Here is a 26,784-nt window from a genome sequence, read left to right as displayed (position 1 = left end):
GTCCGTTTTGTTTTCTGTATTTTCAAAAAGAGCATCCCCCAGACAGTCTGCCTGGTGTGATTGATGCCGGGGGTGGAAGCTTTTCACAGTCCTTGGCCTTTGACCTTGCTTCCCGAGGTGGCGCTGCGCTGGCGGGTTTCTGGCACGCCTCCTGGGGCTGCATGGGCATGTGCCGACTGCGCTGCTGCTCCCTCCAGGTTTTGTAAACATTCAGGAGCCGCTTCCCAGTTTTGCAACTGGGGATGTTTTCTGCCGGTTTACCTGAGGAGCCTCTAGCCAAGCGTTCCTTCCACTCGCAATAAAGGATGATTCCCCCACCAGGAGGCCAAAACAGAACTCCCTGGGGCAGCACAGACCAGAGTCCGCCAGCCTCGAGCACTGTGTCCACACAGCTGGACTCGGCGTGTTAAGGATGAAAAGGAGAAGGGCACACCTCTTGCCCTGTGGACAGCCTTGGCCAGCACCAGGAAGACTGGTGGACGCTGGTGGGGATGCGGGCCCTGTAGTCTGCACTCTGCTCTCGGCTTCCTCGGCGTGGCCTTGATCTCCACGTGGTGGATTAAACACATTAGCAGTAAAGCAGTTAATTGCTGTGCAGGGGGCCCACTCATTGTTTGTCTGTGAATCACCCACCACACCAGGTGTCTCAGATAATAGGCTGGGAACTCGCAGCGAGGAGGATTTCCTGTCTGCAGATGTGCCGATTACGGTGCTGAGTGAAGACAGTCAGCCTGCCTGCTGCAGGCTCGAATTCGCCCCACAGTTAACCAGTTGTGGCCTGGATCGGCTGGGGAGCAGGAGCAGGCTGCTCTGAGCCGACACCCTGGAGCAAGCTCTCAGCTGTGCCATTTCCTTGTGTTTTGAAGAACAGCGGGGTGCCGTTGGCTTGAGCCTTAGAGACCAGGAGCTGACCCAGCCGTGGGCCTCAGGATCTCCAGCCTCTTTCCAGGGAAGATGAGGGCTGAAGCATGTCCATCCCGGGCCACGGGAGCCCACCCACTGTCGGAGGAGCCCAGGTGGCTGTTGTTCCTGGGGCCGGAGGGCCTGTCTCATGGCAAGCAGGGGAGTCAGCCCCTGAAGCCACTTCTTCTTCTTCAGTCTTTGTCTTAGCAAAGAGCTGTGGCCAGTCACCTGTATGCATCCACCGCACGGCCACATCTGAGCCTCTAACATGGGCGAAGGGAGCCAGTGACCCCCATGAAGAAGCCCCCACCATGAGCCACTCTGAGCACAGTCCTCACACTTGTGACACGTGGAGCCACCAGAGTGGATCCCTGCCCAGCCGCCCGCCAGCCTCCCAGCACCCACGCTGCGTGTGTGAGCACAGTCTGCGCCCGCCCTGTCACACTCCTGCTAGCACTTAAATCTTCCTCGTTACATGGATCCCCTGCTCCTCAGAACATGTGCTCCAGGGAGGCATGAAATTGGAGGGAATGCCCATCTTCTTGTCACCGGATGAAGGGGCACATGAAACGGTGTGTCTGGTCGTCTGCATCCCATGTGTGGCAGAGCAGAGAGTAATGACCAGCGGCCACCCTCTGGGGCCTTCAGCTTCTTCAGGTGGCCAGAGTGTGGTGGCCAGGCCGTCTGGGGTTAGGGGCAGCAGCTGGCAGGGCTCCCAGGGGCAGCAGAGGAGGGCTGGCCTGGGCCTCGGCTGAGCGCTGCCTCTGGCACCACTTTAGGACCCTGGGTGTCATGGGTAGTCAGTGTTGGGTAGGCTGGCCTGGCTCCAAGGTGCCAGGGGCCACACGGTCCCTCAGAGGGACTCTAGCCAGTAGCCAAGCCAGATGTCAGGGCAGCTCCAAGGAGAAGCCAGGCATCTGCCTGTATCTGGATTTTAGTGCCCTTGGCATTTGTAGTAAATGCAGAGGTGAGTCGTGCATGATGAGAAGGTCCTACGCAACAGGAAAATCATAAGGATGCATCTAAATAAATGAAAAGAGCAGGGCCAGCCATTCTCAAGAGGAAATACAGCTAATTAATACCTGGCCCAAAAAACACTGCATTTTACTAGTAGTCAAAGAAGTGCAGGTAAAGTCAGCACCCTCATGTACCTGCGCAAAGGAGCAGAGCCCAGTGAGGAGGTGGCCCTGCCTGAGCCTGAAGCCCCACCTGGGGAACCAGCCACCTCCTCACCCTGTGGGCCTAACTGTCCCACCCAGTGGAGCCACTTGTCCAACAACCACCCCTGCCCCTTGCCATGCTGGAGTGAGGACCATGTCCTGGACAGGACTGGATGTGACCATGACACACAGGGTAACCAGGAGAGCTGCCTGTGCACGGGTGCAGGAAGACTCAGGAGATGGCAGGCCTCACCCAAGGCCCAGCTCCCAGCCTCAGGTACCCGCTGCCCTCAGGCCTCTGCCTGCTGTGGCCCCTCTCTTCCCTCACTATTCCTTCTGGAAGTGTCAGTGGAGTGCCTGCTGCCTGCAGACTGTTCTTTGCTGTACTACCTGCCCCTCATCCATTTATTGTTTGTACCGGTGGCCTGGCTCGACATTCCACATACTTTCCAAGTTCACGTCCTAAAAAAACCCGGCTTCAAGATGGACTACAGAGGCCACTTAATTCAGGCATATGTTACCGTCTCCTGTTACTGCTTTCAAATTTATCTTTATTTTCTTCGGGACCTGGGATGTGGTTTGCTGGCATCTGAGAGCTGTGTGGTTACCATGGTTACCTCCAGGCACAGGGGAAAGCACTCGACCTCCTGTGACCAGCCAGGCGGGAGTGCAGGGGGGGCTCATGACAGCCTGGCTGGCGTCAGAACAGGCCAGTCTCAGGCTGCCAGCTTTGCCCTTGGACCCTCTAACCCAGAGCAACCCCAGGAGGCAGAGGGCCCAGGGGCTGAGCTGTGAGCCCTGCCCGAGGGACACCATCAAGCGCCCAGCAGAGGTCCTCCAGTCCCCCCCATGGGGCCAGCTCCTTCCTCACTTGAAGCAGGGCCCAGCCCCCCCCCAGGAGCCACCGTGGCAGGACACTGGCCAGGAGGCAGGTCCCACTCAGGATGCTCACAGGTCTCCATGATGACAGTGCTGTCAGCAGGTGGGGAACCTCAGGGCCTTGTGTTGCCCATGCCTGGCCTGACGGTGAAGGGGCAGCCCCAGCATGCAATCCCTGGAGCCTAGCAGAGGCTGGAGCTGGAAGCCCCAGAAATGGCTTAGCTGAGCCTGTGTTTGGACTTCCTGCTAGGAGAGCTGCTGGACTTAGGGCTCCCTTCCATCTCCCGATACACCACCTGCCACCTGCTGGGGTCTGAGCTGTGAAAGCACTGTGGACGGTGCCCACGAAGCTGTCCATCCCTGCCATGGAGATCACCCTGAGCCCCTGGGGGCCCTGAGGGAGCTGTCCGCTGACTCCCTGATCGGGCAGGAAGAGCGGCCTTTGCTGCACCCAGCTTGGCGAGGCTGCATTGTCTGAGTGGGAGAGAGGGGAGAAAGGGTTTGATGAGGGCTGTGGCTAGTGTGCTGGTGAGGCTGCTGTGCACACCCCAGGCCTGCCCTCTGGCCCCTTCCAGCCTTCCCTAGTGGACTGGCCGCCCGCCCTGAGGTCTCAGAGCTGGGGCTGCAGGGGGCTGGCTTGCACAGGGTGGGTTCATGCATGCTCTCTGCCTCCTCTGGTTGGCTCACCCCTCCATGGGGCCAAAAGGACGTCCACTGACAGGCTGTGAGGACACAAGGCCACCGCCTGTTGTGCATATGTGGACTGGGGGCAGGTAGGAGGTAAACCCAACATGGAGCTCTGTCCTGCCCTGCATGAGCCCAGATAGGCCATGTGAGAGGCTGTGCGCTCACCCAGGCCCACGATGCCCACCAGGAACATAGGCATGGGATGGGGCCAGTGGCCATGAGGCCTGGCCCTGTGTTCCATTCCCCTTAGGCTGATGCCTTTAGAGGTTGTGCAGCCCTGTCGAGCTATGTCTATGGCCACACTGCTCCTATCACTCTGCCTTGTGGCCTGGGCCCTGGATCCCTGGAGTGTGGCCCCTTCAGTGGGAGAGGTTTAGGGGTCACAGTCTGGGGCCAGGGGCACATGGCCCTTGAGCAGCTGCCGCTTCTCTACCTTTTCTGTGCTCAGAGCCAGGAACCTTGTAGTTTTTAAAAATCGTGTGTTACCAGAGTTCCCTTCGTGGCTCAGTGGTAACAAGCCCACATCCTCACTCAGGGGATTAAGGGTCCAGCATTGCTGTGAGCTGTGGTGTAGGTCACCGACATGGCTTGAATCCTGTGTTGCTGTGGCTGTGGTGTAGGCTGGCAGCTGTAGCTCTGATTTGACCCCTAGCCTAGGAACTTCTATATGCTGCAGGTGCAGCTCTAAAAAGAAAAGAAAAAATGCAATAAAATAAAATTTAAAAATAATAATAAAAATTTTGAGTTTCCAATTCAGAGGAGGTGTTACGGGATCATCCTCTGTGATGACACATCATAGCCTCACCTATGGTTAGGACATGACTCCCACGGTGCTATGACAGTGGGGGTTCCCAGGTGCCCCGTGGTTAGGATGTGACTCCTGTGATGCTGTGACAGTGTGGGTTCCAGGGTACCCTGAGTGAGCTTTGCTCTTTATGTCCCTCAGGTCGGGTCCCAGAAATTGGAAGTCTGAACTTGGAGAAGGCTGGTGTTCACACCAACCCCCACACTCAGAAAATCCTGGTTGACGCCCAGGATGCCACCTCTGTCCCCCACATCTACGCCATAGGAGACGTGGCGGAGGTACAGCCTGCACCCGCTGCCAGCCCTCTCATCCCCTGACCCCATCCTCCTGATCCGTGTCCCCATTCCCGTCCCCATCCTCTGTCCTTGTCTCCTGTTCCCATCCTCTGTCACCCCCGCCTGTCTCCTGCTCTGCAGCTCATTCGGGCTCTGATCTGTGCCCCAGGAGGACTTGGCCTCAGCCCTACCTCCTTGTTTCTCCTTCCTGTAGAGGGCGGTGCCGGGGTCAGGAGCAGTCGGCAGACCTTGCTGTGAACCTCCAGGGTTAGCGCTGAGGGACGGCCATCTGTTTGCACACCATGGCACAGGCCCCAGCCTCCTGGCCTTAGTTTATATCTGTCTTAGGTGGTCAGCCCCTGGTGAGGCTCCGGCCTGGGAGGCATTGGTCAGTGCCCCCAGGGGTTGGCAAGACCTGCTGTGGGCCCGTGGCCTATCCTGCCCTTGTGCCCTGGGGGGTTCCAATCAGAGGCCCCTCTCCCTGCTAGCCTCACTCCCTGCAGGCCTCTTGGCCATGAGACCTGGAGCTGTAGCTACGCAGCTCCTCAAAGTGGGTGGTGCCAAGCAGTAGCCTTTGTTCTCTCACGCTCCGGAGGCCTGAGGTCTGAGGTCAAGGTGTTGGGGTTGTGTTCCCTCCTGTGGGGAGGCCTGGCATCCCAGGCGGAGCTGCAGGCTCCAAGCCATCCTGTCTTCACGGGCATCTCCCCAGGGTCTGTGTGGGGCCCACCTGAATCCAGGCTGAGGTCTCAGTCCTCACACCTGCAAAGGCCCTGCAGCCCAGCAAGGGCACAGTCTGAGGTTCCAGGAAGACATGAGTTTGGGAGGTGCTGTTAAACCACCATGGTGTTAATTTATGTTCCTTCCCTGCACATTGAGCACTAGCACTTTTCTGGGTTCTGAGGCCACCGAAGAAACAGACAAAGGTCCCAGCCCTCATGGAGGTGGCTTTCTGGTCAGGGTCACAGAGGACACACAAGTGAGCTATTTCAGGTGTCACAGGTGGTTAGTGGGGCCAGAAGAGGTGGCCGCCATCACCAGTGTGTGGGACTGGCCCTCCCTTAGCCTGGCCAGCCCTGTTGTGACTCACATGGGGTCAGGGCCTTCCACAGAGTTTGGCACACATGGGAACATGCCTAAAGGCCAGCCTGCTCATGGGGCAGATGCCTGCCCCATGCAGACCCTCCTGCGGGGAACGTGGCCCCTGCTGTCCCCATCGTGCCAGAAGGGTCACCCCAGCCATGACCGGTGGTCAGCTGTGAGCCTGCTGGCTGCTGTGGAGCCTCAGGTACCAGTGAACCCAGGCTCGTGAGGTGGTGCAGATCCGTGTCACTACCACAGGGTGGCTCGCTGGGTGTGGTCAGAGCTCTGGCCACTCCTCCCTCCAGGTTGTCTGACTGTCCAGTTGACCTGTTGGTGTGGACAAGGCTTCATGAATGCTGGCTGTCCTGCGGCCCAGGCCACTCAGCCAGGCAGTGCCAAGATGCCTGTGGTCTTGGCCAGGTGAGCCCGACTCCGGCCACTGCGGGGCCCCGCCCACACAGTGTAGCCCATGGCATTGCAGACACATGGCCCAGGCCCAGCTGATGAAACATTCAGCCCCTCACTCAGAAAGGTCACTGTGAGCAGTCAGTAGAGCCAACCCGCAGGGGTCTGGTGAGGGCGGCAGGGAGACACCGTGTGCTGTGCATGGCCGTTTCCGCATTAGTCAGGCCCAGTGGAATGCACAGGCAGCCTTCACGGCTTTATCTCTGCCGATCTCCATTCATTTCTGGAATGTCAAACAACATCTGTATTTCCTGCTGCTGCAGGGGTGATTGGCAGCCCGTCCCAGGCTGACGCGTGCGGGAACTTGGGGGCTGTGCCACCCCTGCTCCCCAGCAGGACACACCCTAGGCCAAGGCCTGCAGCAGAGGGTGTCTTATCTGGGGTTTGCAATGGGCTGGGTGTGCTGGGAAGGCCGCATGTCTAGGTGCGCGGAGTGCTCCCAGGGCCTGTCTTAGCCCCAGTCCCTATTGATGTGGACAGTTGAATGGTTGAGCTTTGTTATGGGGGCAGCTCTCCAGGGTCACTGCCTCGAAGAAGAGGTCAGAGGGAAGCGGTAGGCCAGTGTGGCTGGCGTGGCTGTCATGGCTGGGCTTGTGAGCAGCCCATCTCTCTCTCCAGAAGGGGTTGTGAGCACTGGTGTCTCCCCAGAGCAGGACAGGGTTGGCAGGGGACACGAGGGTGAGCAAAACTGCAGGATTTTGCTGCAGAGGCACACCGCATCTGGGGGCTTGTGGAAGGGCAACACCCTGGGAAGGGTCCTCCTGAGTGATTGAGTGACCGTGCTACTTCCTTCCAGGGGCGGCCAGAGCTGACACCCACGGCAGTCATGGCCGGGAGGCTCCTGGCCCAGCGGCTTTGTGGTCGGTCCTCAGACCTGATGGATTACGACAATGTGAGTGTGCCCTGTGGTTCATGCCCTCCGCGCAGCTCCTTCTGGGGGGTGCATGTGTCTGTGTGCATGCATGTGAGGTGCCACCTGGAATCAGTGCAGTCACCCATCTGAGCCCTGGCCTGCAGTTGCTGCTCCCAATGCCAAGTACCTGACCCTGGTACTCCTTACAGGTGCCCACGACGGTCTTCACGCCACTGGAGTATGGCTGTGTGGGGCTCTCGGAGGAGGCGGCCGTGGCTCGCCATGGAGAGGAGGGTGTGGAGGTGAGTCAGGGCCCCAGGAGGGGTGGCCGGGACTCAGGCCCTGGTGACCCTCACACTAGACGATGGCTGTCTCCCTGCAGAGGCCCACTGGGCAAGTGGGGCTATTGGTGTCCATCCTTTCTGTGCCTGCAGCTTGGCCAGGTGGGGCGTGGGGTCCAGGACCATGACTATGATGGGCTGGGATGTTGGAGGGACCCCAGAAACGAGAGGGCCTTTGGAGTATGGCCCACTGCATCAGGCACATCTCCCTTAACCTGGAGACGCTTCTGCCCTCTAGCCTCCTCCTGTTCTCTGACATCTGCTCCCCTCCACCTCCCTCTTGCCCGAGTCTGGCCCCCCACCCCAGTACCTCATTTCCCTGTGCCTCCTCCATGTGTCTGGTCCTCCCCAGCCTCCAACAGCCAGATCTGGCCACCCACCCCAAAGGAAGGGGCCTGTCAGCAAACAACTGTCTCTAGGGTCTGTTTTGGCCCCAGGCGGCAGCAGCTTGCAGGCGGGTTGGGAGAAACAGGGCCCCACGTGGCCACCAGAGCAGCCTGGTGCCTTCGGGAACAAGTCCCTAGCTCCGGAGACTACCCCATGCCCCTGCGCCCCGGTCCTTCCATCAACGGCACTGTATTTGCTATTTTTGTTTGATTCATCATGAGTGCCTTGGGACATATGTCCATGGATTCCATAATGTTGTTTTATGTTTCACAATGTTGAATGGCCAAACGCCCTTTGTTTGTTTTCTTTTTAATTCTGTCTTCATTAGAACAGTGTTCTCTGAAGCTCCATTAATTAATAATGGCTGTGCAGCACATGTGAGGGCTCTGCTGGTTTTTTACTCAGCCGCAGCCCCAAACACGCTGTTGGCCCCGCTTGGGTGCTGAAAGCCCCTGTCCGGCAGCTCCAGTGTGGGCTGGGCTGTCTGTGCCCTTGCTGCCTCCTCGCTTGCAAGCACCATGGTGCCCAAGGGAGGCCAGACAGGCAGCCAGGCCCTGTTCCCCTGACCACGGTCATCCCGTCCACTCTCTACAGCATCTGCCTGGGGTACATTCCTAGGCGGACCCCGTGCATGCCCTGAGCCTTAGGGCAAGTCTGAGGTGGTGCCTGGCCAGTCTGGTGCCCTCCCTGCTGCTGTGGTTCATGGGGGTCTTGGGCCTGGTGGGAGAGGGTCAGTCCTCAGGCTGCTGTGCATGGGACAGGGGGTACCTCCAAGGCCAGTCAAGCCTCGTCCTCGCCCCAACTGGCTGAGCAGTTGGTTCTGGCTCTCTGCCATGCTCACAGCCACTAAGTCTGTAAAATGGCCTGAGGGATTCGTTCTGCTCTAGCCCCTGATCCCAGGAATCGGGATCTTGTCACCCAGGTTTATCACGCATATTATAAACCACTGGAGTTCACAGTGCCTGAACGAGATGCGTCCCAGTGTTACATAAAGGTGAGTGTCCCCATGGTCAGTCAGGGTGGGTGGGAGGGGCAGGAGGGAACCCCATGGCCACACATGCCCTGCTGATCATGTGGCTTTCAGATGGTGTGCCTGCGGGAGCCCCCACAGCTGGTGCTGGGCCTGCACTTCCTCGGCCCCAACGCAGGCGAAGTTACTCAGGGATTTGCTCTGGCACTCAAGTAAGTCTGGAGGAATGTCGGTGTCACGCAACACCCAGGCTGGTGTCCCCTGATGTCGGCCTCATCCAGGTTTCCCTGTGTGATGGTCATGCTTTCAGAGAAAGTCTCTCCAACGGGGCAGGTCCAGTCACCCGTGAGGCCAGTCACTGGGGACAAGGCGACAGGCTCATGTCCCTAGCCAGCCCTGAGTCACTTTGCGAGTCTTCTCTGCTCAGAAGGAACAGGGTTGGGGGTCAGGCACTCAGGTGGTCCTGAGGGCAGCCTCAGCATCGATTATGCTGGGATTGCCACCAGTGGGCACATGTCTTCCTGGGCTGGTCCTGCTATAGGCTGTGCATGGTGGGGTCCCAGCACTGCCTCCAGCCTTGCTGTGGATGCTCTGGGGGGTGGGCTTCCAGGAGTGAAGAGGTTGGGCAGCTGGCGAGGGGTTGTCAGAAGCAGGAGGGCTGGGGTGAAGCAGAAGGGAGAGGACAGAGCGGGGCACATGGCCCCCTGGAACCCCCCATGTGCTGGGGGCATGTGGGTATAGCCAAGAGCTGACCTTGGGGTTGAAAGACAGGGTCGGGGCTTGAGGAACAGGCCCATTCCCAGAAGGCTGATGGGGCTACAAAGCCTGATGATCTCGTCCAGACACCCAGGGTACCTCTGCCTCCCCCACAGGCAACAGTAATGATTATAGGATGAGTCCAGTAGAGAGAGCATGGGAACAGGCAGTTTACAGAAAGAGGAGTTAAAAGTAAACAGAATTCCCGTGGTGGCGCAGTGGAAATGAATCCGGCTAGGAACCATGAGGTTGTGGGTTCAATCCCTGGCCTTGTTCAGTGGGTTAAGGATCCGGCATTGCCGTGAGCTGTGATGTAGGTTGCAGACTCAGCTCGGATCTGACGTTGCTGTGGCTCTGGCGTAGGCCAGCAGCAACAGCTTCGATTAGACCCCTAGCCTGGGAACCTCCCTCCATATGCCAAGGGTGCAACCCTAGAAAAGACAAAAAAAGAAAAAAAGTAAACGGTAGGGGGAGTTCCTGTCATGACTCGGCAGAAATGAACCTGACTAGGATCCATGAGAATGTGGGTTCAATCCCTGGCCTCACTCAGTGGGTTAAGGATACGGCATTGCCATGACCTGTGGTGTAGGTCACAGACGCGGTAGGATCCAGCATTGCTGTGGCTGTGGTGTAGGCCAGCAGCTGTAGCTGGGATTTGACCCCTAGCCCGGGAACTTTCACATCCCACATAGGCAGCTGTTGTGCCTTATCTGGAATTTAAAAGCCTCAGTGAAACACCAAAAACCACTGTGGTTTTGACACCATCTGGCAGCCACAGGCAGCGACATAGTTGTCCAGACGGTGGACACACCCGGGGGCCAAGCAAGTCAGTGGATTGATAAGGCCCACATTTCAGGCGCAGGAGAGGGTGTGGGCAGGACCTACACCGGGGCTTCTGTGGTTCTTGCTGGGACTCCACCCAGCATATGTGCTCAGACACAGGACACAGCCAGGCATCCCCACCTGTCCTCACACGTCCCCACTCATGGCTCCTGCAAGGAGAGAACAGCAAAGCTGAGGGGCACAAGGCCTGGGGCTGGGCAGAGCCAGTAAAAAGTGAACTCCAGCCCCCCCATGCCTTGATGACCAGAGGAAGGGCCCCTGAAGATGGTCCAGCCCAAGGTGGGCCAGCACCCGGTGGGCTGGGAGCAGCAAGAGGCCAGGCAGGGGTGGGAGGTAGGCCTGAGGCAGGGGTGCCTGGGAGCTGCAGCTCTGCACACTTACTCCATGGGAGGTGCGACAGGGCCAGCACAGCTGTTGGTCAGTGTTTCTGGCTGCTGGGTAAAGATGAGAGGGTGGGACCAAGGCTGGGGGACAGTGAGGACACTGTGACTCCCCAGGCCCTCCCCCACATGGCACCTTCCTGGGGACATGTGCCAACTCATCCCCTGAGCTCCCCTGTCCCCCACGTGCAGGTGTGGGGCCTCCTACGAGCAGGTGATGCGGACGGTGGGCATCCATCCCACCTGTGCCGAGGAGGTGGCCAAGCTGCGCATCTCCAAGCGCTCCGGCCTGGACCCCACCGTGACGGGCTGCTGAGGCTAAGCGGCCATCCCTAGGCCCAGGGCGCACGGCATACCTCTGCCCCCACAGACAGGCTCCGTGGAGGCTCATATCCAGGTATGCTTATGGTAGGTCCTGTGTTTAAGGGGGTAGGGTGCCTCTGTGAACTGCTTTGCAGGTGCAGGAGAAGCTGTAGCTGCCATGGAGGTGACCTCAGGCAGGTGGGCCCTGTGCCCAGATCACCGTGGCTGAAGAAACGGCAGGGAAGGGAGGCTGCCAAGGACCCCACTTCCCATAGGCAGTCCCAGACCCTGGCTGGGCGGCCCCCCATGTGCTGGAGGTTCTGGAGATTGGGCTCACTCCTTAGTGCCTGTGCTGCAAAAGCTCAGGGGTGTCCCTCCTGCCTGCCACGCTCAGAGCTGCACCAGCCCCTCTTTCTCTCACCCAGAAGGTGGTGGTGCAGCCTTGAGTGTGGAGCCGCCACACATCTGGTTCCGTTAGATTTTGCCCTGGGTGTGTCATTTGTCCTGAGCCTCACCTAGGAGGAAATTAGTGAGTCCCTGCCTGACCCCAGCCAAGGGATGTCTGTGGTTAGGGCCTTTCCACCTGTCAGCCTGAGAGGGCGTTCCCTGGCCATTGGCTCCTCCTGGGTTTGGGTCCTGAGAGCCGAGGGGGATGCAGGACTGTCAGTGGGCAGCCAGCCAGGCCCAGGTCCTCTCCTGGGGCATTCAGGGCCCTTGCCCCACCATGGCCCCCACAGGGCTGCCTCTGATACGGACATGCAGGGCTCCCAGAGGAACCTCAGGGCGTCACACATGGCAGAGTGGGCCTGGTCTTCAGTTGGCTTGTCACCTCTCCCCAGAGGGTCCCTGCATGTAGGGGAATGTGGGGACATGGGGCCACCTGGTGCTGACTCCCATCCTTGGCAGGATGCTGGAGACCAAGTGGGACGAGCCTCGCCCCTGCCCAGAAAACCTGAATGCACTGCCAAGCGCCCTGCTGGGATGGCCAGGCCAGCACCCCCGCACCTCCAGGCTCCATGCCAGAAATGAAGACCTGCGCAGAAACCCTCCGCGGGCTGCCCACGTCTGAGGACCCTGGCATTTCCAGAGCACAAATAAAGAGGGTGTTTTCCCCAAGCACACCCTGTGGTGTCCCCAAGTGCCCCTGAAATGGCCACTCACCTGTCACCCCTCTGCGGTGAGGCCCCAGCAGCCACAGCTGGAAGGACCCCAGCCCTTCTGCCCTATCGCAGACCCTCCCCACCCCTTTGCCCGGCCTCTCTATGCCTGGCAACAAGCACGGCAGCCAGGCTCCCACGGGTGCTGGCTCTGTTCCAGAGCCACCTGCCAGCGCTGTGGCCGGGTGACAGGAGGCAAGGGGTGCTGGAGGCTGTTCCCTGCAGATCAGGCACCTCGCTGCGCTTCCACTGGGCCCCATCTATCTTGTCAGCTGAGCTCAGGCTAATCCCGCACACGGAGGGGAGGCCAAGGGAGGCCTGCCGGCACCGCCGCACCTGTCAGTCACCGCGGAGAGACGGCGCTGACAGCGACGGGCAGGGCCTGGCATTGTGCTAAGGCTTTAGCGGCGGTTAATCTCGTGTCTTCCCTAAGAAAACATCACTTAGTCTGCCGCCCGGGAGCCCTGGGTGGGACCCTGCTTGTCAGCGAACAAAGGAATGTCTTTGCACCTTGATGGGCCCGCGGGAGCCTCAGACGCTGCTGGCGTGAGGCGTGTGCAGCGGCTCTCAGACGCCCAATTAAGACGCCAAGTGCTAGGCGGGCCTCTCGACAAGTGCAGCGCGAGACCAGCCGTGTCCCATTTAACGCACGGCTGGCGGCGTCCCGCCGGGACCCTGCGGGCGGACTACCTCTGCTGGGGCGGGGCCTTCCTGCTCCGGGGCGGAGGGCGGGGCCGCGGAGGTTGGCAACCCCGCGGCAGGGGCCCCCTCCTGAAGACAGAAGTGATGCGAACGGCCGGGAGGCGCGGGCGGGGGGGCGGGGAAAGCCCTCCGCGTGCTCACCAGGCAGCTCTCCGGCTTGTGCCGCCCCCGTCCGTGCCCCCACAGACCCTTTCCCAGAGCGGCCTTACTCCTGCCTTGGCTGTCATGTTTTTTCTCCCAGCCGATTCAGGCAGCCTGGGCGGCCACCCCGGGGAGCCCAAGGCCCCCATGGCTCTGGTGCTTAGGACAGCCCTCAGGCTTTGCCTGTGTGGAGGCCCTCACCTGTGCAGGGCCCAAACACCCCCGGGCTGCGTGGGCAGGGGTAGGGGCATGGCCCGGTTCACAAGCAGCGGGAACCTCGGGCAAAATCCTGCCCCAAAGGGCCCGGCCTTGTACTGGACGTCCCACGACCCTGCCGCGCCCCGCCCAGGGAGGGGGGGCACCCAGGGGGCAGGGTGTGCAGAGCCACCCTTTCCTCTCCCGGGACCACCCTGCCCTGGGTCTCAGGTCTGAGCTGGGTGGCAGGGGATTCTGCCCTACATGCCCCACGGGAATGTCTGGCTCCAGGGTCACTCACCGTGCAGCCTGCGATCCCTCTCTGGGCCCAGCCTGGCTCTGTCCCTCCTCCCAAGCAGCGTCAGGATGACCCAGAACCCACAGGCCAGGTGCTTCCCACCTGGGCTGGCTCTGCCTCCTTGCGCCTCAGCATGTTTTTTATGGTACAATGAAAATACGATTTTAATTCCTCGGATTGTTCTGTGTAACCTGCAATTACCTGTGACATCCTGCACCGTCTGCTTGTGGCTGTAGGTTGTGCAATGTGAGGCTGGGCCCACACCTCCCCTGCCTCACCCTCTACTGGGAGGCCCTCCAGCCACCACGCCTGTACTCACCCAGCCCCAAGGTGCTGTCCCCAAGGTCATGGGCCCCCAGGGAGGCGGAAACCCTGGGGAGGGCGACCAGTTCTTGAGGGCTGGACTGAGGACTCAGCCTGGTCCCTCTGCACACCCTCTACAGGCCACTGGTGTTCCCCCACCCCACAGCAGTGCCAGGACCCTCCACCCACCCCACACGGGGCCTCAGCTGTGCTCTTGCCAGGCTGGAGGACTGGCTGAGGAGGTGACCACCATGCCCAGCCAGGGCCCTTCCAGGCAGAGCTGTCCCAAGAGGAACAACTAGTGTCGGGCAGTACAGGTCAGGGCTTCTGTCCTGTGGCTGCAGGTCTGGGCTTGTCCCGCAGCAGCTTGACCACATGCTTGGCCCAGGCAGAAGCTCAGAGGTGTGGTCAGTGCCCTGGGCCCCAGCCCACTCCTAGGCCTAAAGCGGGCTTCAGGGGTGGGCCTGAGACCCTCACCCATCGCTCACCACTGGAACAGAGTTGCCAGGAGCTTCTGTGGGGCAGGTGGCTCAGGGCCCTGCAAGAGGGATGCCCTGAGTCAGCTGGGCAGGGTGCCTGTCCTAGGCCCAGGGCCGCTGGGCCACGTTACAGAGCCTCCAGACCCTGCTCAGGCTCTGGGTGCCTGGCTTACCCTGGCCACAGGTCCCCTGGTGTGGCGTCACGACCCCACCCTCACATCACTCACTATAACACCAGGTCTTCACAAGACTGCCAGTGTCCTCTGTGCCGCCATAGCACCAAGGCCCAACAGCACGTGGCTCTGCTGTCCCAGCTGCAGCCGGAACTGTCTTTATCAGAAGTGGCGGGCCATCCTGATGGCTACGGCAGCACTCCCCATGGGCTGGCGCCACAGTGTCCAGGGACCAAAAGGGGCAATGGCCGTGCTGCCTGCTCTCCAGTAATCAGGGTCCAACAGGAGCCCAAAGACCATTCCTGCTGACATGCCAGATCTTTGGGTGACACTGGGAGGGAGGAGCCCATTTCCCAGGTGCTGCTTCCTGGTCTGCAGGAGCTCTGTCACAGGAGGGGTGGGTCAGCCTTTGGACCTGATGTTTGCTGTGGGGAGCACGGCCTGGCCCACTTCTCTGTAGACCTGCCCACTCCTCCCCAGGCCCAGCCCCTGGAAGGCTCTCAGGTTTCTGCTCCTGCCTCGAGGGTTCTGGGAGCCCTGCATGACTATGGCCCCGGCCAAGCACCTGTGCCTCCCCAGGGCCCAGCAAAGCATTTTAGAGCTGAGCTAGCCTAATCCCAGCCCAGCGTGGTTTACAGAGCTCGGGTGTCCCTAATCCTGAAACCCAAGCCAGGTCCCAGCCAGCCCAGCGCCAGCCATTCAAGCAAGCAGCAAGAGGACCCCCGCCTTCCATGTGCCTGTGGTTTGGAGCTGACCCCCAGGAGGGACAGGGCAGGAGCTGGGCACCTGATGGGTGTGGGTGACTCGGGGACCTGCTGAGCCCTGGCTGCCTGGCTGGACCCGCTCCAGCCTCTCCCCAGGGCTGCCCTGTGGCAACAGCAGAAGCATCTGGAGAGGTAAGTCCAGCTCAAGAATTGAGGCTCTGGCCTCTAGGGTTTCATGGGATGCTGATCCAGCCCTGCAGTTCCACAAAATTAAGTTTTGTTGGTTTTTTTCCCTAATAAAATCAGGATCTATATGGCTTATAACTGATGATCAAGTAACACCAAAAGCTTGGGAATGAAGCGGGACCATAAACAAGAGGAGCTGTGGCCCTGTTGCATGGCAGCTGGGGGGTCAGGAGCCCACTGGCCAGGCTCCCTGCCCTGAGCGCCAGCCTCCAACCCAGCCGGGGCTCCAGGCACTAGGTACAGGCAGCCCACAGGCCCCCTTCTCACGATTATGTTAGTGACGGGTGCAGCCCACAGTGGTGAGAATGACTAATAGCCCTCTGTGGTCTTAGTGTCTTGAAGAATTCTCCTACCCATAAGCCAATGTAAGAGGCTCCTGAACAAAAAGGTCGAGACATGGGACAGAACGGGAGGCAATTGAAGCAATGCCTGACCTGTTTTCTTCAGCCTCACTTGATGAGTGAGCAGACGGACGCCTAGACCCCCAGGAGCCCCATGAAGCACAAAGGTGCAGCCAGGCCCAGGCTTCAGCACCAGGCCCCTTCAGGGTGGATGGGAGGCAAGCCCTTACAGGGCCTCAAAGGCGCATTGTCCTGCCCCGGTGGCTGAAATTGGGCTGGGTGATTATAATAATAATGTCCTGCGATCAGCCACGGTTGGGTTTCCACAGCTCGGGGAGTATCCAGTTTTCAAAGTCTTTGGCAGGGGAGACATTGTACAAGTGCAGTGTTGTTGTTCACATTAGCCCGTTCTCTGAAGGTCAGAGGCCCGTCCGGCGCCTCCCTCCCTCCGAAGTTGAGTGTGTTCCCATCAGCTCCTGGCGCCCAGGATGCGTCAAGCCAGGCAGCTGCATTGGTGGCCCTCCTGGGCTCTAAGGACCAGGTCCTGCTATGGGAGAGGAACTCTAGCTGCTGTCTTGACTTCCTACCGTGGCACACTCCTGGCCCTTAGACCTCTGCCAGGCTGTGCCTCACCTTCTGCCTGGCCAACCACACTCCCTGGTGCAGGGCTCCCCCTCCAGGAAGCCTCCCCAGACATCTGGTGAGGGGCCCATCTGGGCTGTCCTAAAGGAGCCTCCCATCCCTGCGTCCCCATCCCCAGTGAGGTCCTGCTGAGGGGGAGGCACCGAGGCTGAGATCTTCCTGTTGTGTTTCGTATCCTGCCATGTCCCTAGAGCCTGGTCTGCAAGGTCTGAGCGCCACATACTGCATGTCCATGAGAAGGGCCACAGCTCAGAGCTGGCCCCACCCGCTTCAGCTTTCCTCCTCCAGCTCTCAAGCACCAGGGCCACATGGGTGAGCAGGTCACCAGGTCTGCTCTGAGCATGTCACTAGGCACTGTGTGTCCTAACTCCACAGGCAGGCACAGCTGGACTGGTGCTGATGAGAGACTACAGCAGGGGGACGGGGCTGATCTGGGTAGTGCCTGAGCAGCTTGTATAAAACTAACTTTTTCACAGATAAAAATGATCAACTCTACAAAAAATAGAAAAGATACTGTTTGAAGGCACTGAAGATCAACCAAAAGCAGTCAGAAACTGAAGGGACTCCAACCACTGGGTGAGATCCACATTTATATGGCTTTTCCAGGTGACCAGAATGAGCAGAAAGCTGCAGTCCTGTTGGTTTGAGGTGCCAGAGGATAGCTTGGGTCAGCTAGAGCATCTGGAAATGAGGGAGAAAACCCCTGAAAACCTGCACAGCAACTCCTTCCAGAGCCTTGGTTGACGGCTGAACTGCCCACATATGAGCGAAACTGAAGGAGAAAGCAGCTGAAGGTGAAAGCAGAGATTTCAACAATTGCCCACCGAAGTGGGACAGGGTATTTGCATTCCAAGTCCCACCAAGTTCAGGGGCTGTGCAATCACTGCAGCTCTCTGCTGAAACCACAGCAAGTCCACACCTTAGGAGAAAAAATTATGTTTCAAGACTAATGGGTTTGTGTAGGACTAAAGGCAAAGCTGCAACAGATCCACTCTCACAAATATAAAACCATGCCTCCAAAAGTTCAAAGGCTTGCTAAAACAAAGGCCAACACACCTCAAAAGATAGTGAGAGGTTCTCCTGTGGTGCAACAGGTTAAGGATCCAGTCATTGCAGCTGCTCAGGTCACTGATGTAGCACAGGTTCAATCCCCAGCCTGAGAACTTCCAAATGCTGTGCGTGCAGCCAAAAAAAGAGCGAGAACTGAACTCAAAGCCTCCACAAAATGCCATCAGTGTCTAGGACACAATTAAAAAAGACTAGTCATGTGAAGAACATGAAAATATGATTTCTAGCCAAGAGGAAAAGCAGTTAATAGAAAACAGCCCCAAATGATCCAGATGTTGGAATTAAATTTTAAAACAGCTTTTTTATGGAGTTCCCATTGTGGCACAGTGGTAACAAACCTGACTAGTATCCATGAGGACGTGGGTTTGATCCCTGGCCTTGATCAGTCGGTTAAGGATCCAGTATTGCTGTGAGCTGGGGTGTAGGTCACAGACATGGCTCGGATCCTGCATTGCTGTGGCTGTGGTGTAGGTAGGCAGCTGCAGCTGTGATTCGACCCCTAGCCCAGGAACTTCCACATGCTGCAGGTATGGCCCTAAAAAGCAAAAAAAAAAAAAAAAAAAAAAAGAAAATGTTTAAGTCCTCAAAGGAAAAAATGGCTATAATTTATGACCAGCAGGAATGTCAGCAGAGAAATGGAAACAGTCAAAGAAAGCAAAATGGAAATTCTAGAACTGAAAAGCATATTATAAGGACAAGTGAAAATGTCACTGGATGCACTTTAGCTGATTTTAAGGACAGACTGGTGATGGCAGAAGAAAGGTCAGTGGGTGTGAAGACTAAAATCAAAAGGATAAAGGGTAACAGTGGAGGTGTATGGACCTGAGAGACCGTAACAGAAAGTCTAATGTAATAGTGCTTTGGAGGGAGAAAAGAGAGAGAATGGAGCAGAAAAAAATATTTGAAGAAATAATGGGAGTTCCCATCGGGGTGCAGTGGTTAACGAATCCGACTAGGAACCATGAGGTTGTGGGTTCGATCCCTGGCCTCACTTAGTGGATTAAGGATCCGGCGTTGCCGTGAGCTGTGGTGTAGGTCACAGGTGTGGCTCCGATCTGGCCTTGCTGTGGTTGTGGCTGAGGCGTAGGCCGGCAGCTGTAGCTGCGATTTGACCCTTACCCTGGGAACCTCCATATGCCCCGGGTTTGGCTCTAAAAAGAGAGGGAAACAAACATTTAGGGGAGGGCTGGAGTCACTGCCCATCAGCTACTTGCACTACAAGGACTGCAGGAGGAAGCCCTTCAGGCTGAAGAGCAATTATACTGGAAAGAAAAGGGGCCAGAAATGGTGAATATGGAGATAAAGTAGGAATGCTATTTTTTCCTTATTTTCTCTAAAAGACACTGACCACTTAATGCAAGAATTATAACAATGTACGATTTGGATTGACATGAATGAGAAACTTATGACAACAGATGGTTTGTAAATGGAATTATACAGTTACAGGGTTCGCACACTTAACCTGAAGCAGTACAAAATTAACTCTCAATAGGTTACAGTAAATTAAAAATGTATGTTTACTTTCTATTTTTTTTTTTTTTTTTTTTTATGGCCACACCTGGGGCATGTGGAAGTTTCTGGGCCAGGGATCAAATCCGAGCTACATCTGTTACAGGATCTGCAGCTGTGGCAACACCAGATCCTTTTAACACACTGCGCTGGGCCAGGGATCAAACCTGCACCTCTGCAGCAACCAGAGCTGCTGCAGTCCAGTTCTTTATTTATTTTGTCTTTTTGTTGTTGTTGTTGTTGTTATTGTTGCTATTTCTTGGGCCGCTCCCGTGGCATATGGAGGTTCCCAGGCTAGGGGTCGAATCGGAGCTGTAGCCACTGGCCTAAGCCAGAGCCACAGCAATGCCAGATCCGAGCCACGTCTGTAACCTACACCACAGCTCGTGGCAACGCTGTATCCTTAACCCACTGATCGAGGCCAGGAATCAAACCCACAACCTCATGGTTCCTAGTCGGATTCGTTAACCACTGCGCCACAACGGGAACTCCTCTTTTTTTATTTTTTTATTTTTATTTTTTGTCTTTTGAGGGCTGCACCTGCAGCATATGGAGGTTCCCAGGCTAGGGGTCTAATTGGAGCTACGGCTGCCAGCCTACACCACAGCCACAACAACGCCAGATCTGAGCTGAGTCTGTGACCTACACCACAGTTCACAGCAATGCCAGATCTTTAACCCACTGAGAGAGGCCAAGGATCAAACCTGCAACCTCATGGTTCCTAGTTGGATTCATTTCCGCTGAGCCACGATGGGACCTCCTGCAGTCCAGTTCTTGATGCACTGCACCTCAGCGGGAGCTCCTAAGATGTAGGTTTTAAACTCCTAAAACAACTACTAAATATAACACAGAGAGGTACAGCCTCTTTGTGGAGTAAACACATGCGGCTAAATTTCAACACCCATTTTTTGAAAAAACAAGGCTTGTGCAAATAGGACTCAGAGGAAATTCCCTCACCTGATGAAAAGGCATCTATGAAAAACATGGACAGTTCACTGGACTTAATGGGGAAAGACCAGACACTGTCCTTCTAAGATTAGGGACAAGCCAAGGCTGCCTACTCCTACTTTTACTGAACTTTATTACTGAAGGTCCTGGCTGTAAAGGGGTAAAAATATAGTTATGTGTACTGTGTTTGTACACAGACATACAAATGCCATTTTATATAAGAGAAGGACATACAGTTGTCTGTATTTATAGATGACACGGTCATGTACATAGAAAGTCCTGAAGTATTTATAGAACAACTACTAGAGCTAGTAAGTAAATTTAGCAAGTATTCAAGATAAAATATCGATTCTATGTTTACATACTAACAAAAAAATTAGAAAATTAAACATTTAAAAATATTATTTACAGGAGTTCCTGTTGTGGCTCAGTGGTGAACGAATCCAACTAGGAACCATGAGGTTGTGGGTTTGATTCCTGGCCTCGATCAGTGGGTTAAGGATACAGCGTTGCCACGAGCTGTGGTGTAGGTCGCAGGCGTGGCTCGGATCTGGCATTGCTGTGGCTGTGGTGTAGGCCAGTGGCTACAGCTCCGATTCGACCCCTAGCCTGGAAACATCCATATGCCTCGGGTCTGGCCCTAAAAAGACAAAAGCTAAATAAATAAATAAATAATCAATCAATAAAAATACTACTTACAGAGGTCTCTGGTGGCTCAGCAGATTAAGAACCCGACTAGCATCCATGAGGATGCGGGTTTGATCCCTGGCCTCACTCTGTGGGTTAAGGATCCGGCGTTGCCGTGAGCGGTGGTGTCGGTTGCAGAGGGGTCTCACATCTAATGCTGCTGTGGCTGTGGTGTAGGCTGGCAGCTGCAGCTCTTATTCAACCCCTAGCCTGGAAACTTCCACATGCCTCAGGTTTGATCCTAAAAAAAAAAGAAAAAAATTAACTTCAACACGTAACTCACATCGCACATGAAAATTAATTCAAAATACACTATTGACTAAAACTAAAGCAAAAGGAATTCCAGAAATAAACAGAGAAAACTTTCATGACATTGGGGTTTCTATGTTTCTTAGGGTGCAAAAAGCACTAACCATCAAAATGTAGAGCTTTTGCTTTTCCAAAAATACCATCAAGAAAACAAACAGGCAATTGACAGACTAGGAGAGTCTTTTTGCAATCATGTACCTGACACTTTTTAATTCAGAATGTGTGCAGAAACTCTTACAAATTAATAAAAGATGATCAACAACCACGTAAAAGCGCAGACATCATTAATTAGCAGGGAGACAGAAAGCAAAACCACAATGAGCTACCACTCCATTCCTGCCAGAATGATTAAAATTAAAATGATTAATGATGCCAAGTGTTGGCGAGGACACAGAACAACTGGAATTTTCATACAATGCTGGGGGAACTACTGTGGAAAATTCTCATCAGCTCCTTTGAAAGTTAAATACATACACACCTACCCTGTGACCCAGCAAGTCCAGTATTCACCCCAAAGAAATGAAATCTTACATGCTCCAAACTGGAGACCACGGAGGATGGATGACCAAACTGTGTGGTCATGGGACAGGGGCCACACACCCACACCAGAGAGGAGTCTTTCACACACTGTATTGACCATCCAAGCCAGACACAGTCCATGCTATGCAAATCTGTGTAATGAGCAGATATGAGACCAGTGCCTGGGAGGAGTGGCAGCAGGTCTGGGTGATGTGGGATGCTTTAGAGCACAATTGCGTGGAGGTAGTTGGCTGAGCAAAAACCGAAGGAACTGTGCCACTGAGCTCTAGACTTCATTTAAGGAAATCTTATGTCAGTTTAAAAAAAGAGAAGAAGGAACATAAGCAGTGTGCCCTCACAAAGCTTGTCTTGGTTTGACCTGTTCTATCAGATACCAGACTGAGTAGTTTATAAACAACAGAGGTTCTAGAGGCTGGGAAACCCAAGGTTAAGGCACCAGCAGATTCCATGTCTGGTGAGAACCCACTTCCTGGCTCATAGACGGCTGGGTCCTCACACGGTGGAAGGCAGGGAGGGAGCGCCATGCTCTTTAATATCTTGGAAGGGTCTCTGAGACTCCATGCTCATCTCAGCGGGCACTGCACCCCTGGCAGGGCAGGGAAAAATGATGCTGAGACTGTGGGAAGGTACCAAAGGATTCATTCAGTTCTACATCTTTTAGGGAAACTTCTAGCAGAGCAAGAAAAGGGCTGCCTGAGCAGAGAGGTCCTGCCCTCCTGATTCTGGGCTCTGCTGTCCACCAGCTGGTTCCAGGGATGGGCACCCAGGAAGGTCCAGGGGCAAGTGGAATAGGCAGGCTTAAGAAGCTGACAGTCCAGGAGTTCCCATTGCGGTGCAGTGGAAACAAATCTGACTAGTTAACTATGAGGTTGTGGGTTTGGTCTTTTTTTTTTTTTTTTTTTTTTTGTCTTTTAAGGCCGCACCCACAGTATATGGAGGTTCCCACGCTAGGGGTCCAATCGGAAATGTAGCCGCCGGCCTACACCAGAGCCACAGCAACTTGGGATCCAAGCTGCGTCTGTGACCTACACCACAGCTCATGGCAATGCCGGATCCTTAACCCACTGATCGAGGCCAGGGATTGAATCCGCATCCTCATGGATCCTAGTTGGGTTTGCTAACTGCTGAGCCACGACATAAAGTCCAGGTTGTGGGTTTGATCCCTAGCCTCGCTCAGTGGGTTAAGGATCCGGCATTGCCATGAGCTGTGGTGTAGGTTGCAGGCTCGGCTCCAATCCTGCATTGCTGTGGCTGTGGCTGTGGCTGGTAGCTGTAGCTCCAATTCAACCCCTAGCCTGGGAATCTATATATGCCTTGGGTACAGCCCTAAAAAAGGCAAAAAAAAAAAAAAAAAAAAAAAAAAAAAGCTGGCAGTCCAGAGGAGATATACAAAGTTCAATAAGTACATGAAAAGATGCTCAGCATCATAGTCACTAGGGAAATGCCAATCAAAACCACAGGGCAGCACTTCACACCCATTAGGATGGTTATTATCAAAAAAGAACAAGTGTTGGTGAGGATATGGAGAAACTGGAACCCTTGTGCACTGCTATGGGAATGAAAAATCATGCAACCACTGCAGAAAAGCTTGGCAGTTCTTCAAAAAGTTAAACATAGCATTACCACATGCCCCAGAGAACTGAAAGCAGGGACTCAGATACTTGTACACCTATATTCACAGCAGCATTAGTCACAACAGCCAAAAGATAGAAGCAACCCAAGTGTCCACCAACAGATGCTGGATAAACAAAATGCAGTGTATACATATAAAGGAGTATTATTCAGTCTTGAACAAAAATTCTGATAAGTACCACACAATGGGTGAACCCCTGAAACATTATTCTAAATGAAATGACAAATAATACATGATTCCACTTATACAAGGTAAAAGGATAGGCAAACTAATAAAGACAAAGTGAAATAGAGATTACCAGGGGCTCAGGAAAGAGATGGCAGGGAGGAATGTTTAATGGGAACAGAGTTTTCTGTTTGGGGTATTGAAAAAGTTCTGGAGATGGATAGTGGTGAGGGTTGCATAACAATATGAATGTACTTAATGCCACTGAATGTACACTGAAAAACAGTTAGTTCCCATTGGTTTATTTTTGCTTTGATTTCTGTTGCTTTAGGAGACTGACCTGAGAAAATATTTGCAAGGCTGATGTCACAGAATGTTTTGCCTGGTGCTCTACATGTTCAGAGAAACTTCTCTAGTCACAAACTATAGAAATGATCCCTGCAAGTATAGTCTTTAAAAAGCAGTTAAAATGATGAATTTTAAATATATTTTACCACAATGGAAAATATATATACATAGAAGATGGCTTAAACAAACAAAAAAAGCCTTTTGGACCCAAAAAGCTGTTTTGTGATGGCCTGCCTCAGTTGAATGGGTGTTTTGCACAGGCCAGCTGCCCACTCTCTGCTGAGCCCCCTGAGCTGCCTAACTTTAGGGAACTCCCCCCCCCCCCCGCCTTTCCTTTGAGGCAGGAAGTTTAAATTATCGGGTCAATTAAGAAAGACACAACCGAAAAATACAAGTTTCATTCACACTTCCAGGAGGCGTTTCCTGGCTAGGTGCCACCTCTTATTTTGGCGAGGCTGCTGAAAGGCCCTGAGAAGGTACAATGTGATCTTTGATTCTGACTCAAGGATCAAAGCGAGTGACTTCGGGTGCAAATGAAGATAACATTTCAGAGATGTCTTCATGAAAGGAATTGCTAGACCAGGGCAGAAAGAGAGCTGGTGTACATCACTTCCAGTGACCTCGGCCGCCTCGGTCCTGGTAACCCACCCCCCGCCATCCCGGCACCGCGAACACCGGCTCCGCCTGCGCCGGCTTTCCCAGGGTCGGGTTGCTGACCAGCTAGCCGCGCGGGGTCCAGCTGCGCCAGCCCATCCATGGCGTGGGAGCGGCCCGCAGGGGACAATCCTCGGGGCCATCCCTGCCCTGTAGCTACTGGGCGGCAGAAATGAGACCCTGCACTCACATCTCTAGCGAGGGGTACTCTTGCGGGCACGTCGGCTGGGGTCGCTCAGCCGTCCCTACCAACCCTCCTTGTACCCCGTCCCCCAGCATGCCTCCGGACGCTCAGTGTAACTCAGGACTATGACTGCGGCGTCAGTCCATGGGTCCTAACTGGTGACAAGCTGGACCCGCCGCCCCTCCACAGTGAGCCACTCAACTCCTACGCGCGCCCAGCGCCTGCGTACGCGGCCCCGCCCAACTGCTGGAGGTGGTCCTACCTGCGCTTGCGCACGCGGTCGGACCAGCTTTTGTGGCACTTGGAACCGCGTCAGGCTGGGCGCTCTCCCATCAACCCCCGCGCCACGCTGGCCCGCTGACAGAGCCCGGAAGCGCTTGCGCGGCCGCGGCCCCACAGTTCAGGGCGCAGGCGCGGCGTGGCCAGGGTGGGTGGGTAGCTTGGGGTGCGCCGGGAGCCGGCGCGGGGACTCACGGGGTGGCCGCTCGCACGCAGGGGGCGTGGCCGTGCGACTCCGCAGGCCTGGGACCTGAGAGAATTCCAAGTAGGGTAGCTACGGTCGGAGGGTCAGTGGGGCCGGCTTCCTGACCCCCGTCGACCGTGCCCAGCCTGGTCTCGGCCGCTTTGTAGGTGCAATCGGACTCGCCTTCGCGGGAGCCGGAGCGTCGGGGCTTCGCAGGTGGGTCGCTTCGAGTCGCGGCGCGTGAGTCCAGGACAGCCGCCACCGCACTTCAAGGGGGCAGGAGCGGGGGTGGTTCGAGGTCACTGCTTTTTCAGAGCTGGGTGGGGAGACGGGCCGTATGGCGAGCGGACAGCGTCTGCGTGCTATCTCGGGCTCAGCTTCCCGGCCGTTTTCCTCGGTGTTAAAACGGCACTGGCTTTCAGGTGGAAGAGCCCCAGAGGCGGCTGTGCTTGTGGGTCCGGAAGACTTGGATGTGGAGCTAGGGGTTGGGGGACCTGGTGGCTCCGAGTGCTGCATGCCACCCTGGGAGGTGCTAGACGGAAAGTCCCAGAGGAGCTCCCGCTGACGAGATAGGTAAACAGGTAGGAAGCTGCGAGGGAAAGTGAGTGCAGACGGGCGCCCCTAGGTGGGGGCTGGCGAAGCGTTGGGGTACGTGTTGGGGACCTGTTAGGAAAATCGCACCGAGAGTGGTGATGCAGAGAACGCTCTGTGAGGCCATGAGCAGACCTGGGGCTGCAGAGATCCGCAGGTGGTTACCCTGGGGATGGGATGGGCAGTGGGAGGGCTCCTTGCGTTGGAAGAGAACTGTGTCTCCTTTTCAGTTTTGTGTCTCCTTTTCAGTTATGCGCCTCTGGGCTGCTCCGGGGTGGTGATCACTCCCCTCCAGGCCGTGTGCAAGGGGTGACTTTGGGGTGGTGGGAGTTGACAAATCAAGTGGGATTTAACTCGAGGGATCAGAGATGCTGGGCTATGGAAGGGGGGCTGCAGGGTTGTGTCAGGGTGGGGTGGTTGCACTCTGAGGAGCAAGATGCATCTGGAGGATATGCAGGTAGCCCCTACCGTGCTTTTGATGTTGTGATGGGAAAGGCTTTATAACTCTGTCTGGGTACTTAACTGTACAGGGCTTGGGTGGCTAGGAGAGGGTTCATAGGACCATGAGGCCTGGTTGATAACCATTGTGCTGATGGGTGGTGGGGCACATGGTCTCTAGAGCCAGGTTCAGCTGCCTTCGCCACTTACTGGTGGGCATGTGGCCACAGACAAGTGACTTCGCTCACCACTCTGCCTCCAGGATGGCAAGAGGACCAGCCTCCTCAGGGGTCAGTGTGGGCGTGAATAGACAGTCAACATAAGGTTACCCATGTCTCTCCTTTCTCCTGAACCTCCCTGACAGCCATTCAGTCTGTCCAAGGAAGCCCCAGGAGTTCTGATCTGGTGCCCTTTCCTTCTTCCGGGCTTGACATCACTACCATTGATTCTTGCCCTTAAAACGTCATAGGTGGCATTTGACTGCCTTCCTGGACCTTTCAGGCCAGTGTCCAGGTCTCCTTCCACTGAGGGCTCCTGGTGGGGGCCGGGGCTTGGCCTGCTGTGGTCATCTCCTGCCGCCCAGTGGTGATGGTTGGGCCTAGTTCCTGCTCTTCCCACCTTGTTTTTGGACAGATCGCCTTGGATGGTGGCCTGCGCCAGACAGTCCCATCAGCTCTTCTCAGCTCTTCTGAGGCCACTGCTGTTGGCTCCCCCTCAGCGCTTGCCTGGAGCACCTGGGTTTGCCACAGCCCTCTTCAGACACCTTGTTTGCTGTGTCC

General features: G+C 55.9%; 2 protein-coding genes, 1 long non-coding RNA gene and 1 pseudogene across 20 annotated transcripts in view; 2 read left to right on the top strand and 2 right to left on the bottom strand.

The window, feature by feature from the left end:
- TXNRD2 (thioredoxin reductase 2) overlaps positions 1-12,206 on the top strand; it is a 29,367-nt gene extending 17,161 nt beyond the window's left edge. Inside the window, 7 exon segments of the mRNA NM_001168702.1 lie at positions 4,576-4,712; positions 7,051-7,146; positions 7,317-7,409; positions 8,758-8,829; positions 8,920-9,017; positions 10,977-11,181; positions 11,994-12,206. Of these exon segments, the coding sequence (NP_001162173.2) occupies positions 4,576-4,712; positions 7,051-7,146; positions 7,317-7,409; positions 8,758-8,829; positions 8,920-9,017; positions 10,977-11,106 (626 nt within the window). The 3' untranslated portion in view covers positions 11,107-11,181; positions 11,994-12,206.
- A 6,823-nt stretch (positions 12,207-19,029) lies between these two features.
- On the bottom strand, positions 19,030-24,867 carry LOC146396686 (uncharacterized). 3 transcript variants are annotated; one of them, XR_014826122.1, is made up of 3 exons: positions 23,077-24,867; positions 20,621-22,565; positions 19,030-19,339 (listed from the first exon to the last, which is right to left on the bottom strand). It is a non-coding gene; the product is annotated as an uncharacterized LOC146396686 (long non-coding RNA). The 3 variants fall into 3 exon arrangements; XR_014826123.1 differs by having other exon boundaries at positions 23,346-24,867; XR_014826124.1 differs by having other exon boundaries at positions 20,621-20,921; positions 24,776-24,867.
- On the bottom strand, positions 23,696-23,781 carry LOC146396687 (small nucleolar RNA U3; annotated as a pseudogene).
- A 41-nt stretch (positions 24,868-24,908) lies between the features above and the next one.
- GNB1L (G protein subunit beta 1 like) overlaps positions 24,909-26,784 on the top strand; it is a 36,464-nt gene continuing 34,588 nt past the window's right edge. For 12 of the 16 annotated variants that reach the window (XM_084992746.1, XM_084992739.1, XM_084992743.1 and 9 more), the window contains exon 1: positions 24,943-25,192. The gene's annotated coding sequence lies outside the window, so the exon portion shown is untranslated. Of the gene's footprint in view, positions 25,193-25,398; positions 25,558-26,784 lie in introns of all 16 variants that reach the window. The other 4 variants (XM_084992742.1, XM_084992734.1, XM_084992733.1 and 1 more) reach the window with 3 other exon arrangements.

This window comes from Sus scrofa, chromosome 14 (assembly GCF_054392235.1).
Source record: "Sus scrofa isolate SSC_HxYL_T2T_F1_AM1 chromosome 14, Sscrofa_HxYL_maternal_Yorkshire_Landrace_v2.0, whole genome shotgun sequence".
NCBI classification, from domain to species: domain Eukaryota; kingdom Metazoa; phylum Chordata; class Mammalia; order Artiodactyla; family Suidae; genus Sus; species Sus scrofa.
Note: the sequence above shows the minus strand (reverse complement) of the source record. Positions and strands in the feature narration are given on the sequence as shown.